Source organism: Haematobia irritans, chromosome 3, assembly GCF_050003625.1.
Source record: "Haematobia irritans isolate KBUSLIRL chromosome 3, ASM5000362v1, whole genome shotgun sequence".
NCBI lineage: Eukaryota > Metazoa > Arthropoda > Insecta > Diptera > Muscidae > Haematobia > Haematobia irritans.
Genome location: NC_134399.1, coordinates 197030355 through 197045683, shown reverse-complemented (window position 1 = coordinate 197045683; position 15329 = coordinate 197030355). Strand labels below are relative to the sequence as shown.

Genomic DNA, 15329 nt, shown 5'->3' with positions numbered 1-15329 from the left:
GGATCATGAATTTAATCCCAATTTCGACCAAATACCAAAAAGTTTTCGGCGATAGACTATCCCCTCCCAGTAATACTGGTGACATTTCGAAGTGTTTCAATTGTGAAACGCTGTTCGGACTCTGAAAGCACCTATTGATTATAGATGAAAATTCCATCCGAAATCTGGGGGAGTGTTGTACTTCTAAGTGTACGACTTTTATTGATCCCCAATTCCATATGTAACCTAAAGGAGAACAATCTATTTAGTCGCTGTGATTCCTTACTTATTTGGATCTCTTTTAGCGTGAATATAACGAGTTTTTATTTGTAGTTTTATAGAAAAGAAAAATAAATAATAATAAAAATATCTATGATGTGAAAGTAATAAACAATGATTTGCCTTTTATGATAACATTAGTTAAAAACTTTTGAAATTATATTTAAATAAACTGGATTTATTATAGCTGAATATTGGATATTAGGTTAAAATAATATTTTAATATTTTCTCAAAAATATTCGATTCTTGAGGGAATTTTCTACTAGATCAATATTTTTTACCTTGACCAAGGATGCAAAATCTCCCAATCATTAAAAATAATCATACCTATTTTTACAAAAAATAAGATTTTTTATCAGTTTCGTAGGGTAAAGAGATATTTTATAGCATTATTGCTATGATTTGTTTATTCAAGTGCTGTTACCTTCTTAAGGTTTGTCTTTTAAAGGTCTAGGCAAATAATTACACGATTTTCTTGATTCCCTAACATCTCTCTCGGTATTATTATATAAGCCTAAAATGAATTTAAATAGAATTTCTTTGTATTGCTAATTATCCCGGGGGGTTAATTAATTTTCGCTTTTATTATATTTTTCTTTTGACTTTTAAAGAATTCTATTAAAAAGCTGCTAAGAATGTAATATGTGTAGTGTGTTTTGTTCATGAATGGCATGTTTTTTTATTTTTCTCATATTCATTTCAGCATTTTCAATAATTTGATAATTTTAAATTTTACTAACAGTTTTTGTTGTTGTTATATTAAATTTTTACCTATTTCAGGTTGTTTTTTGTTTGAATTATTTGTTATTATTATTTTTTTTTAATTATTTGCTAGCTTTATTTTAGCGATTTTTCGATGTTTTTTTATTTTTTCTTTTTCTCATTTTTATTATTGAGTTTTTGTTTTTTGTTGTTTTTGTTTTATCAATTTTATTAAATTACTACTTAAAATTAAATATTTTCATAAATTATTTTTAAACAGCTTTGGTAGTCGTTTCTGGCATCCAACGTATTGTACAAGGCCAAAATATCGCACGTAACGTCTTTTTTACTATAATTGTTTGTTTAAAATTTGGAAATCGACATTCGTTTCAAATCATTTACAAATTGGTTGTTGTTTGTTGAAGGATGTTTGTTTTTGTTTTTTTGAAGTTGTTGATTTGATTTTATATTATAAAAAATTTCATTTGGTTGGAAAAATGCAAAAGAAAATAAAAGCTCAATTTTATATATGTTTTTTTTGCTTTTTTCAAATTTTCTTTAAACTATATATATATTCTTTTTGTTTTATATATTGAAATAATAATATAATAAATATTTTAAAAAATATAAAAATTTATATACTTTTTTGGAAATCTCTTATTCTGTTGTGAAATAAAAATTTGTTTAATTGACGTTAAAGAAAAATTAAATCATTAATTGCCGTGAAGATTATAGTAAAGCCAGAAAGTAAAACTCTTATCAAAATTTTTAACATAATTTAAGCTAGGTTTATTATAAAATTAGATTTTATAGAATTAATAAAGGCAAATGGCATTCCTTGTTTCAAATCAAAATTTTGTATTTATCTGTAAAATATATGAAATGAAAAATATAACATTCAATTCCCAGATTTTCGTATTATAGAGAAAAATTAATTACCTCGTGCGAGAATTGATCTAAACTTCATTTTAGTTTTTAAGATTTAAATAATGAATTTTTGGATTTTACTATTTAAAAAATTTTTTCTTTAAGAAGAAATAATTTTTTAAATAGTAAATTTAATTAAAATTAAAGAGAAAATTTATTAGCTTCAAATTATTTCGAAAATAGAATAAAGAAAATTTTGTTTGGCTATGGAAATATTTTAAAACATTTTGAAAATCAGAAAAATGTATTTTTCCCATAAAAATCTCTTAATTCTAGCATCAGTTTAAAATGTATTATTTTTATACCCTTCACCACTACTGTGGTACAGGGTATAATAAGTTTGTGCATTTGTATGTAACGCCAAGAAATAATTGTCATAGACCCATCTTTTAGTATACCGATCGGCTTAGAATTAAATTCTGAGTCGATTTAGCGATGTCCGTCTGTCTGTCTGTCCGTCCGTCTGTCTGTATATGTAATTTTGTGCACAAAGTACAGGTCGTAGTTTAAGTCCGATCGTCCTCAAATTTGACATAACGTCTTTCTTCGGGTAGAAGACAACCGCTATTGATTTTGGAAAAAATCGGTTCAGATTTAGATATAGCTGCCATATATAGCTATCACCGATTTGATCATAATTCACGTATTTATGAACCGACGTTCTTCAAATTTTGTACATCTGAATGTTTTGTCAGTCCCGTAAAAACTACCAAATATCAGCTAAATCGGTTCAGATTTATATATAGCTCCCATATATATCTTTCGTCCGATTTTGACTTATATGGCCCCAAAAGCGAGAGTTTTGCCCTGATTTGCTTCAAATTTTGCACAACGTGTACGTTTAATAGTATCGTTAATTGTGCGAAATTTAGTTGAAATCGGTTCAGATTTAGATATAGCTCCCCTATATATTTTTCGTCCGATTTTGACTTATATGGCTTCAAAAGCCAGAGTTTTGCCCTGATTTGATTAAAATTTTGTACCACAAGTACGTTTAATAGTATCGTTAAGTGTGCTTAATTTGGTTAAAATCGGTTTGGAATCTAGTATACCTTTGCGAGAGTTGCACTATATATGCAATCTGAAAACTGACAGTTCTATCGTAAACGTAGTCAAAACGTTTGGTATAAGGGAGTTTAAAAGATTCTCACCCAAAAACTGGATATAAATTGAGAACATTTTCGTACGATTATTATACCCACCACCATAGAATGGTGACGGGGGTATAATAAGTTTGTCATTGTGTGTGTAACACATCGAAATATCGATTTCCGACTATATAAAGTATATATATTCTTGATCAGGGAGAAATTCTAAGACGATATAACGATGTCCGTCTGTCCGTCTGTCCGTCTGTCTGTCTGTCTGTTGTAATCACGCTACAGTCTTCAATAATGAAGGAATCATGCTGAAATTTTGCACAAGCTCGTCTTTTGTCTGCGGGCAGGTCAAGTTCGAAGATGGGCTATATCGGTCCATGTTTTGATATAGTCCCCATATAAACCGACCTCCCGATTTGGGGTCTTGGGCTTAAAGAAATCGTAGTTTTTATTCAATTTGCCTGAAATTTGAAATCTAGAGGTATTGTAGGACCACAAATACGTGTGTCAAAAATTGTGAGTATCGGTCCATATTTTGGTATAGCCCCCATATAGACCGATCTCCCGATTTTACTTCTTGGGCTTATAGAAACCGCAGTTTTTATTCAATTTGCCTGAAATTTGAAATCTAGAGGTATTTTATGACCATAAAGAGATGTGCCAAAAATTGTGAGTATCAGTCCATGTTTTGGTATAGCCCCCATATAGACCGATCTCCCGATTTTACTTCTTGAGCTTATAGAAACCGCAGTTTTTATTCAATTTACCTGAAATTGGAAATCTAGAGGTATTGTAGGACCACAAATACGTGTGTCAAAAATTGTGAGTATCGGTCCATGTTTTGGTATAAATAGACCGATCTCCCGATTTTACTTCTTGGGTTTCTAGAAACCGTAGTTTTTATCCGATTTGCTTGAAATTGTAAATATTCTCGTATTTTAGGCTCACAAAAACGTGTATCGGATTAAGTTTTTATCGGTCCATTTGGTAATGCCTCCATATAGACCGACTTCACTTCTTGAGGGTGTAGAAGGCGCACTGATCAAGAAAATTGTTTGAAACTCAATGTAAAATTTCCAAATTTTACTTCTACAGATTTAAGATTTCAAATCAAGACATTATTTTATAATTTTCTTGCACACTTACAAGAGATGTTAATGATTCCTCTAAAACTTAAACAAAAATGGTTCTTATAAATCCAGAATCTGATCTAGTCCTCATAGGTGAAATCTTTAAATTTATCTTCGGGAAGTGTCCTCAAGTCCTCAATCCCTCCTGAAATTTCAAAGGAAACCCTAATATTTATTTCATGGTGGTGGGTATTTAAGATTCGGCCCGGCCGAACTTAGTGCTGTATATACTTGTTCTTTTACTACTTTCGACGTGGATTAACTCTTAGCTTCTTAATTTTTGTCAATAGAAATAAGGAGGTAATGAAATTACTTTTAAACAAGTAACGAAAGTCTAAAGTCGGGCGGGGCCGACTATATTATACCCTGCACCACTTTGTAAATCCGCATTTTCGATACTATATCAAATCCGTCAAATGTGTTGGGTGCTATATATAAAGGTTGTTGTCCCAAATACATACATTTAAATCTGACTCCATCTGAACAAAATTTATAATCTATAGACTTACAATTTAAGTCGGCTAACGCCCTGGGATGGTACACTATGGGAAACATTTTAATCTGAACCAATTTTGAGGCAACTTCGCAAAAGTGTATTTATGACTTATCGGTCGATAGATATGTATTAGAAACAAAGGAAAATTTGAGTCACTTTTACAAGTTTTCAACTTAGCAGTGGCGATTTTATAAGGAAAATGTGGGTATTTTGGCCATTTTTGCACAAATCGGAAAAGCATATATATGGAAGCTATATAGTAATCTGAACCGATTTCAACCAAATTTGACATGCATACTTAGTATTTTAATTCTACTCCCTGTGCAAAATTTCACGTAAATCGGACTACAACTTTGAATTCTGTGGTCATATGACGGAAAATCGGGCGAAAGATATATATGGGAGCTATATCTAAATCTGAACAGATTTCAATAAAATTTAGCACACTTGACTACAATACTAATTGTACTCCTGGTGCAAAATTTCAAGCAAATCAGGATAAAACTCTGGCTTCTGGGTCCATATAAGTGCATATCGGGCGAATGATATATATGGGAGCTATATCTAAATCTGAACCGATTTCAATCAAATTTTGCACACTTGACTATGCGACCAAGTGTTACGTTTATGCAAAATTTCAAGCAAATCAGGATAAAACTCTGGCTTCTGGGTCCATAGAAGTGTATATCGAGCGAAAGATATAACAGGTATAAGTCCCCGGTCTGACACATAGATGGCGTCGCTAGTATTAAATGCATATTATTTTATATAGTACCAACCTTCAATTGATTCGTGTCAAAATTTGACGTCTGTAAGTCAATTAGTTTGTGAAATAGAGCGTCTTTTGTGAAGCAACTTTTGTTATTGTGAAAAAAATGGAAAAAAAGGAATTTCGTCTTTTGATAAAATACTGTTTTCTGAAGGGAAAAAATACGGTGGAAGCAAACACTTGGCTTGAGAATGAGTTTCCGGACTCTGCCCCAGGGAAATCAATAATAATTGATTGGTATGCAAAATTCAAGCGTGGTGAAATGAGCACGGTGGACGGTGAACGCAGTGGACACCCGAAAGAGGTGGTTACCGACGATAACATCAAAAAAATCCACAAAATGATTTTGAATGACCGTAAAATGAAGTTGATCGAGATAGCAGAGGCCTTAAAGATATCAAAGGAACGTGTTGGTCATATCATTCATCAATATTTGGATATGCGGAAGCTCTGTGCAAAATGGGTGCCGCGCGAGCTCACATTTGACTAAAAACAACAACGTTTTGATGATTCTGAGCGGTGTTTGCAGCTGTTAACTCGTAATACACCCGAGTTTTTCCGTCGATATGTGACAATGGATGAAACATGGCTCTATCACTACACTGCTGAGTCCAATCGACAGTCGGCTGTGTGAACAGCGACCGCTGAACCGTCTCCGAAGCCTGGAAAGACTCAAAAGTCCGCTGGCAAAGTAATGGCCTCTGTTTTTTGGGATGCGCATGGAATAATTTTTATCGATTATCTTGAGAAGGGAAAAACCATCAAGAGTGACTATTATATGGCGTTACTGGAGCGTCGAAATCGCGGCAAAACGGCCCCATATGATGAAGAAGAAAAAAGTGTTGTTCCACCAAGACAACGCACCGTGCCACAAGTAATTGAGAACGATGGCAAAAATTCATGAATTGGCCTTCGAATTGCTTCCCCACCCACCGTATTCTCCAGATCTGGCCCCAGCGACTTTTTCTTGTTCTCAGACCTCAAAAGGATGCTCGCAGGGAAAAAAAATTGGCTGCAATGAAGAGGTGATCGCCGAAACTGAGGCCTATTTTGAGACAAAACCGAAGGAGTACTACCAAAATGGTATCAAAAAATTGGAAGGTCGTTATAATCGTTGTATCGCTCTATGTTGAATAATAAAAACGAATTTTGACAAAAAAATGTGTTTTTCTTTGTTAGACCGGGGACTTATCAGCCAACCTGTTATATGGGAGCTATGTCTAAATCTGAACCAATTTCTTCCAAAATCAATAGGGTTCTATTCTGATCCAAAACAGGAACTTGTGCAGAATTGGAAGGCGATTGGTTTTAAAATGCGACCTAGACTTTGATCACAAAAATGTGTTCACAGACCGACGGACAGACGGACATGGCTAGATCGAGTCAGGGACCCACCATGAGCGTTATTGCCAAAGACACCATGTGTCTATCTCGTCTCCTTCTGGGTGTTGCAAACATATGCACTAACTTATAATACCCTGTTGCACAGTGTTGCGCAGGGTATAATAAAGGATAATACGGTCATATATGTAAATATTGGGTGATAGGAAACCTTAGGAAGTAAACGTTTGTGTTATGAAATAATTTGAAATGAACCGAAACGAAAAAAAAATTACATGTTTGGTTTAATACTTGCTAAGTGATATTTCATATAATTTAGTGTTTTTAATAAATTTTTGCTACAAGAGAAGCTAATTTCAATGAAGATGGTAATATCATAATTAAATTCAGCTAGATTTTTGGTAATCTTCAGGGTAAACCTTTTGTTATTTTATTATTATATATATCTAAAATGAATTTAAAACAAGGAATGCCTTGGTTTATTTGAAAACCATATTTTAATTAAGAAGAATATATTCAATAAAATAATTTAGGTGTAAACTCACATTAAAGTTCGGCGTTCGTTTGGCGAAACTATTTCCTATTATTTATTCGATTCATTTTTATTAATTTTTTGGAGAAACATATGACAGTTTATGGTTTTTAAAATTGTTCGATTATTTAACAAAAGAATAAATTATTATAGATTTATTATTTTACTTTAACAGCATGAATAGAGATTTTTTGCCATAAACATTTTTGCATTACAATAGATAAAAATATACATGATTTGATATAGATTCATTTTATTATAATTTTCATAAAAAAATTATACATTGCATTTCATAAAAATATACAAAACTCAAAAATTGTATATTATTCTGGAAGATTAAAGTTCTTATTAAGTTTTCAACAAAATAATATCATATATAAATTTTACAGTTACCTTGAAAAATTAATAACGGTATTAATTTACCAAATCTAAATTTTTTACTTAATATTTGAATTAATTGACATTAGCTAATAGCTAATAATAATTCCCTCAATAGTAGACACCTTTGAAAATATAAAACGACAATCGCCCACCGATATTAATGTGTTGCAACACTTACTCATTTTGCTAAAGCAATGAATGCTATGATAGAAAAGAATCACTTGCATGAGAGTGAGAGTATGAAAAAGAGACAGCTATTTTTAAACACTCAACTTGCATAAGTCAAAAGAGAATATATGTATATAATATTCTATGCACTCGTATGCATCACTAATATGAATCATACACACACAATAGACAGGATAAGAGATCATTTTTGTTTTGTATTTATTTATAAAAAATTATATAATTTACATTAATTAACACAAGACAGTTTTCTATATGTATATAAATAATACGAAAAATGAATACCCACTTACCCAGTAGTCAAACGTCGGTTTCAATACTAACTGCCAAAGCATTATTATGCCTATGGGTCTGAATGTTACCGCTGCTGGTAACACTAATGGCAGATTGTTTATAGCCATTTTGCAACTGGATCTGTTGCTGTTGCAGCTGTTGCAACTGTTGTTGCTGCTGCTGTTGCAGTTGCTTTTCTGGCGTCGGCATTTGTTGCTGTTGCTGAGGCGTTGCTGGCAGGGTTGTGGTTGTAGCAGATATCGCCGTCGTCGTCGTCATATTATTAGCGGCTGCTGTGGCGGCGGCGGCTGCTGCTGTTGGAGCTATATGAGTATGTTGATGGGTGGCTCCCAAAAATGGAACCATCGAACGTCCAGGATGCGTATCAGTCAGTCCCGGCGTTGACTCTATACCATCATCCAAATCCATCATATCTGATGAGGACTCAGATAACGATGATTTCTTTAAATGTTGACCTACTTGGATAACAAGGAGTAACGTGTGGGCGGTTACAATTACAAAGTTGTGATAAAGTAGTAGAGAGTTCAGTATAGTTGATGAGTATGTATTTACATATATTTGTGAGAGAGAAGTGAATGAGAGAGTATTTAAACGAGTTGAGTGTTTGTTTGTTTCGTTTCGTTTGTTGATTGCGATTTAGCGAACAAATTCAATTCATATTATTTTGGTTTGTATTGATTTGTTGTTTTTGTTGTTGGTGGTATGGGAGTAAAAAAAAGAAAAAGAGATAAATTGAGCAAATGTGAGTTTAAAATAAATAAACAAATTCTAAGCATAACTGTATATTTAAAAGTTTATTGGGAGCAGTTGGGTTATTTTAAGTGTGTTCAAAAACGGGTAAATAATAAAAGCCTAATGTATCTAAAATAGAAAAATGTTGGTGTATTATAACTTGTCTAAGCTACAGGTGTTTAAGAGCGAGCGAGAGAGAGAGAGGAAAATCTATACTGCACTCGTCTTTCTCTCTAATTTATTACTTGTTAGTATATCTGTTGAAGTGTTTATCTTTTACTTTGTGTTGTTGGTGTTATTAAAAAGCGGTTTAAAAGAAAATATTGGAAAGAGCAAAATTTTGGTGATAGAAAAATCAAACTTTAACTTACCTAATGTACCAGGTAAATATGGACAACTAGTAACATGATTGAAGTTTTGGCTCTGCATCTCCTCTTGATCCGTTTCACGGTGATAGAAATAATTGAAATTACTGACAATAACCGGTACCGGTAGAGCGATTGTCAAGACACCAGCAATGGCACACAGTGATCCCACAATTTTACCCCAAACTCCGACCGGCCTGAATACGCACACACACACACACATAGATGAGTTTTTTGTTATTCAGTTTTTTTTTTGTTTTTCAAAGGCATAAACGATCGTTTTGTTTTCGAAGATATTGAATGCATTGAATGCAGGCGTTTTGATTTTTGTTTTTGCCATTGGTGGAGGTAGTTGGGGGGTAGGGAAGATCAGTAATTTGTTTACGGTTAGAAAGAGTAACGATTTTGTTTGGATTTTCATTGTTTTTTTTAGCATATGAAAAATTATTGAAAGTTTTTTTTTCGTTTTTCGAGATATTTCGTTTTTCATTTCATTTCATTTCATTTTGATTTGATAGATTTGTTTCGGGTTTTTAATTTATTGATTTGATTTTTGGTATGAAGAGAGAGAAGAGAGAGTACGTACGATGTATATAAACGAACGAACGATAAAAAAACAAAATGAAAATACAAATATAATATAAATTATGGAGCAAAAATTTTGAACTTTAATTTTTTTTAGTATTGGTTTTGTAAAAAAATGTCTTATTAAAAAAGTTGTTAATAATATCTTATGTAGTTTTCGTTTTTATATAAAATATATGTATATAAGACAAATATTAAATGTATTTATATGTTTCATGTAAATATTTATTATAAGAAAAAGGTAAGTATGTATTTATATTGAGAGATAGTTAGAGAGTTAAGGGTTATAGACATAGAGAGAGAGATATAGACAGGAACAAGAAATCTTAATGTTAAAAATGATTAATACTAACAAACGAATTCAAAAGTATGTTTAATGAATATCGCTGATAACAAACGGCGAGAGAGCAAGAGACAAAAATGGCAGAGATAAAGTTATTGAGAAAGAGAGTGACCAATGCGTGAGTAGTACAATGAGATTGTGGACGATAATTTGAAAAAATAAAAAAAAAAACTATTTGAGTGATATTATCCATGTCACGAAGTGAAATATTTTGGGAAAGTAAGAAGAAAAATTTTATGTGGAAATAAAACCTTTTTTGAGTGATCTATTATCTATGGGACATTTTCGATGATTTTGTTTTTTCTGTCCAATAAATTTGGGGAACTAGTCATTGTTGCAATTATAGGTAAGTTGACAACCAAAGGTTTATATATGTAAGTAATGATGTGGTCCCATAAGAAAACAAGAAGTCTTCTTAAATATTACCACACACAAAAACTTTTTTTTTCTGATTCAATCACGAAATTATTTTGATCCAATTAATTTTGTAATTGAAATGTCTTCAATCACAGAAATGATAGTATTTTATCAATTAAAAAATTAATTAAAAGTCAATTAAAAAATTAATGGATCCAAAAATTAATTGATACTATTAATTTTTGTGATTGATTTTTGTTTCAATTAAAAAATTGGTTGAAACAATAAAATATTTTATTGAATACTTTGTAAAACTTAATTAAGACTTTAATTGAAAAAATTTCCGTGCATTTTTTTCTGTGTAGAAAGTTATGGTATTTTACCATTACCATTATGGTATTTTACCATTACCATTACCCATAAAATAGATTTTTATTATTTTATATATATGGTTAGTTTTCAACTGAATAGTCATTGCAGATAAATGCAATCGAAACCCCCGGTACCGTATAGACCAAACCATTATTGCCATATCGCTTTAAGAACTTTTTGTTTTCGATATTTTCGAAAATCCATCAGCATTCGAAAATCCTTGATCCTTGGTATTGACGATAATCTGAGAATTTAGTTAATAGATTTTAAAATGTGTGTCATTTTCTTTAATTGTTATGAACTACAATTAAATCACTTATCTCTCAGGACTAGCTTGAATTGTTATACATTTGAATATATGAGAAATTTTTAAATATTTGAAAAAAAAAAATATATATATTTTTTTTTTCTTCCAATTACCAAGTGTGGTTATTGAAAAAAAAAAGTTCTAGCGATACATAGATAATGGCTTAATGGTATATGAGGACTATAGGACCGATGGGATTTTTATAAGGAGGGAAATATGTGGTATAAAAGATCTGTTAGAAAAAGGAATATTATTAGGGGGAAATAAATATTTTTTTAGATTTTAACAAATAGTCATTTAAATTTATTGAAGAAAATTGGAATATTTAAAAAATATTCATTTTTAAAATATTTTATTAATCGTAAAATATTTATTATAACTAGCATATCATGCTATTGGTTTTTGCAATTCGAAGTAGTACTCGTTTGTTATTATACAATAAACTCATTTCGCCTAGTGATAAAATATATCAAATTCATCTGATGTTGAAGAGCTACATGAAGGCCTATATAAGCCTATTAGGAGATAGTGGCAGGGAGTAATAAATACAAAGTGGTGAGTATAAGATTTCAAGAGATAACCTTACTACTCCTATGTTATATTATAAGGAACTCATTTCGCTTAATCTCAAAACATATCAAAATTATGTGCTGTTAAAGAGTTAGATGGAGGCCCATATAAGACTGTTGAGAGACAGTGGAAGGGATTAATAAAAACAACATGGTGAGTATAAGATTTACTCTTTAGTGAAAATAACGTAGTGAGTATAAGATTTCAAAAGAGAACCATACTACTCATCTATTATATTTCAACAAACCGATGATCTCGCTTAATCACAAAACATATCAATATCATGTTCTGTTGAAGAGCAGGATAAATGCCCATATGAGATTGCTGAGAAGGTACTAATAAAAACAACACGGTGAGTATAAGATTTACTCTTAAGAGACAGTGGAGCACAATTTCAATGTCAAAATTTTGAAGGCCCATATAAGCCTATTAAGAGAAAGTGGAAGGGAGTAATAAATACAAAATGGTGAGTATAAGATTTCAAGAGATAACCTTAATACTCCTATGTTATAATGTAAGGAACTCATTTCGCTTAATCTCAAAACAAATAAAAATTATGTGCTGTTAAAGAGTTAGATGGAGGCCCATATAAGACTGATGAGAGACAATGGAAGGTCAGTATAAGATTTACTCTTTAGTGAAAGTAACGTAGTGAGTATAAGATTTCAAAAGAGAACAATACTACTCATCCATTATATTTCAACGAACTGAACTCGTTTAATCACAAAACATATCAAAACTATGTACTGTTGAAGAGCTAGATAAAGCCCCATATGAGATTGTTGAGAAGGAAGTAATAAAAACAACACGGTGAGTATAAGATTTACTCTTAAGAGACAGTGGAGAGTCATACTAACATCACTGTTTAGATGTACATATTTAGATATTAATAGAACGTGAAATTTATTCCACTTCAATGTCAAAATTTTGTAAAGAAAATTATTTCCCATTTTAAATAGGAGGTTCAACGACATATGAATAATGAAAGCAGTTCAGGACAGGAGCGTATATTTCCATGGAACTCCTGATATATATATCACTGTAAATTAGTTACTACACAGGTTGGTTTAAATGGATAATAAATAAAGCTGAGATTAAAATTATGACACGATTCGATTAGATACGAAACAAAAATATTATTTCCACGAAAAAAGAATATCTGAAAAAAATATATTTAAAAATCGTAAAAATCGTCTATCTGCTGATATTTGTTGGTAAATATCTACAAAAAAATAGATATTTATCGATTGTTTCTAATAACGCCCAACATTGGAATGGGCCTCAAATAGATGAATAAAGCTGAGAATAAAAGTGAGATATGACACGATTCGATTAGATACGATTTAGAAATATCTCCACGAATAAAGAATATCTGAAAAAATTATGTTTAACAATCGTCTATCTGCTGATATTTGTTGGTAAATATCTACAAAAAAATAGGAATGGATCAAAATTGGAATGGGCCTCAAATATGAACACTAGCGAAGGGAAGATTCGCTATTTTTTTAAGTTTTTTCTTCGATAAGGCAAAGAACGGCTGAAAATGTGAATAGCATTTGTGGTCCTGATACTGTAAAAGCAAATCATGTACATATAAGTCATTCTTCCTCGATTCCGTTCCGGTAATATTAATGTTCAAAGAAATAATGACCACTGTAGAGTCCAGCCGTCATGTAAGTACTTGTTCGATGAACCAAGAGCTAAAGATTGATTAAAACCCCCTTTGACAACCATTTGAATAAGGCTGGATACCTAAAGAATATCGATGTATGTGTGTCACCCGAGTTAACGCTAAACAAAAACCTCATGTTCACGAATTCCATCTGCGAATCATTGATTGAGATTGCAAACAAATCGACCCATTTTCGAAAGCGGTTTAGTACTGGCATTTGAAAACGCTAATTATGGAAATGTGTATGGGGCGAAGGAATTATATACTATGAGGCGGTCCCGCACAGCAAAATTCTTAATACGGAATTGTACTACCAACACTTGGACCGTCTGAAGGAAACAATTGCCTGAAATACGGACGGATTTGGCCTATAGAAGAAGATTTGAAAATAGACGGAAATTGTTGACTGGACTCGCCAGCATATCTAGGAACCTAATTGGAAGGTTCTTATGCATCCAGTTTATAGTCAGGAACTGGCTCTAAGCAAATGCCATTTCCATGTCAAAAAATTTTGTTGGTGAAATATTCGCTGAAATATTCAAGCGAGGCTTATGAAAATCCACCATGTAAGTTTTTTACCAATAGAAACGGAGTCTTCTATGAGAGCGTCACAACGATGCAATTTCAGGGATCTCACTTTAACTACACCTTATATTTTAATACAAATTATATTACTGTGTAACTTCTCAAAATTGGACAATCTCGGTGGCCTAACTTTTGTCCATATTTGGGAGTCTAACGACAATTGTTCACTTTTGAGAGGTGTTCGGTTTTTAGAGTGGCCAATTTTGAGAGGTTTTACTGAAGATGTAAGTGTTGATAAAGTTGGCACTTTTTTACTTTAATTTATACCATTTGAGAGTTATGAGAGATTAATGTCAGTAAGTTTATATAGCAAAAGTCTCATGACAATTGCCCACTTTTGAGAGGTGTTCACTTTTCAGGATGGACAAGTTTGAGAGTTTTCATTGTTCATAAAGTTTACACTTTTGTAATTTTTTTTAAATAATAGTTCAGACGATTGGTACATTTCTCTCGAATAAAATAGCATTTGTTTTTTGTGAAAGCCCAATATCCTGTGGCGAATACTTGTCTATGCAGATAATATACCACATAACGTTAATAAGTACAGCGGGGGGCAAAACCGAGTAAATTTTTTCACTTTTTGCAATCTTTATTAAAGAGAAAATGTCTAGTAAGGCCCACAGAGATTGGGTCGTTGATGACTGGAAATAAGTTAAATGGTCAGATGAAATCAAAATAAATACAACATTACTGGTAACGAGCTCCGAACATTACTGTTAATGACAAAGTCTCCCAAAGAACGCCACATCACACAAACCGTAAAACATAGAAGGGGAAGCTTCATGGTACGGGGATGGTGACACACTTAGCCGTTGATTAGTGTTAAAGGAATCATGAAAAAACAAGTAAGGAAAGTCTAAAGTCGGGCGGGGCCGACTATATTATACCCTGATCCACTTTGTAGATCTAAATTTTCGATACCATATCACATCCGTCAAATATGTTGGGTGCTATATATAAAGGTTTGTCCCAAATACATACATTTAAACATCACTTGATTTGGACAGAATTTGATAGACTTTTACAAAATCTATAGACTCAAAATTTAAGTTGGCTAATGCACTAGGGTGGAACACAATTTAAGTAAAAAAATATGAGAAACATTTAAATCTGAAGCAATTTTAAGGAAACTTCGCAAAAGTTTATTTATGATTTATCGCTCGATATATATGTATTAGAAGTTTAGGAAAATGAGAGTAATTTTTACAACTTTTCGGCTAAGCAGTGGCGATTTGACAAGGAAAATGTTGGTATTTTGACCATTTTTGTCGAAATCAGAAAAACATATATATGGGAGCTATATCTAAATCTGAACCGATTTTAA

The 15329-nt window shown here is 31.9% G+C and overlaps 1 protein-coding gene across 2 annotated transcripts in view; it reads right to left on the bottom strand.

The window, feature by feature from the left end:
* Sh (Potassium voltage-gated channel protein Shaker) overlaps positions 1-15329 on the bottom strand; it is a 695621-nt gene that overhangs the window by 55624 nt on the left and 624668 nt on the right. Inside the window, exons 10-12 of one of the 2 annotated variants that reach the window (XM_075301323.1) lie at positions 9221-9411; positions 8117-8572; positions 1120-1310 (exon numbers count right to left, since the gene is read on the bottom strand). The exons of the other annotated variant lie outside the window; for it this stretch is intronic. Of the exons in view, the coding sequence (XP_075157438.1) occupies positions 8124-8572; positions 9221-9411 (640 nt within the window). The 3' untranslated portion in view covers positions 1120-1310; positions 8117-8123. Of the gene's footprint in view, positions 1-1119; positions 1311-8116; positions 8573-9220; positions 9412-15329 lie in introns of those variants that run through there. 2 annotated transcript variants of the gene reach the window in all.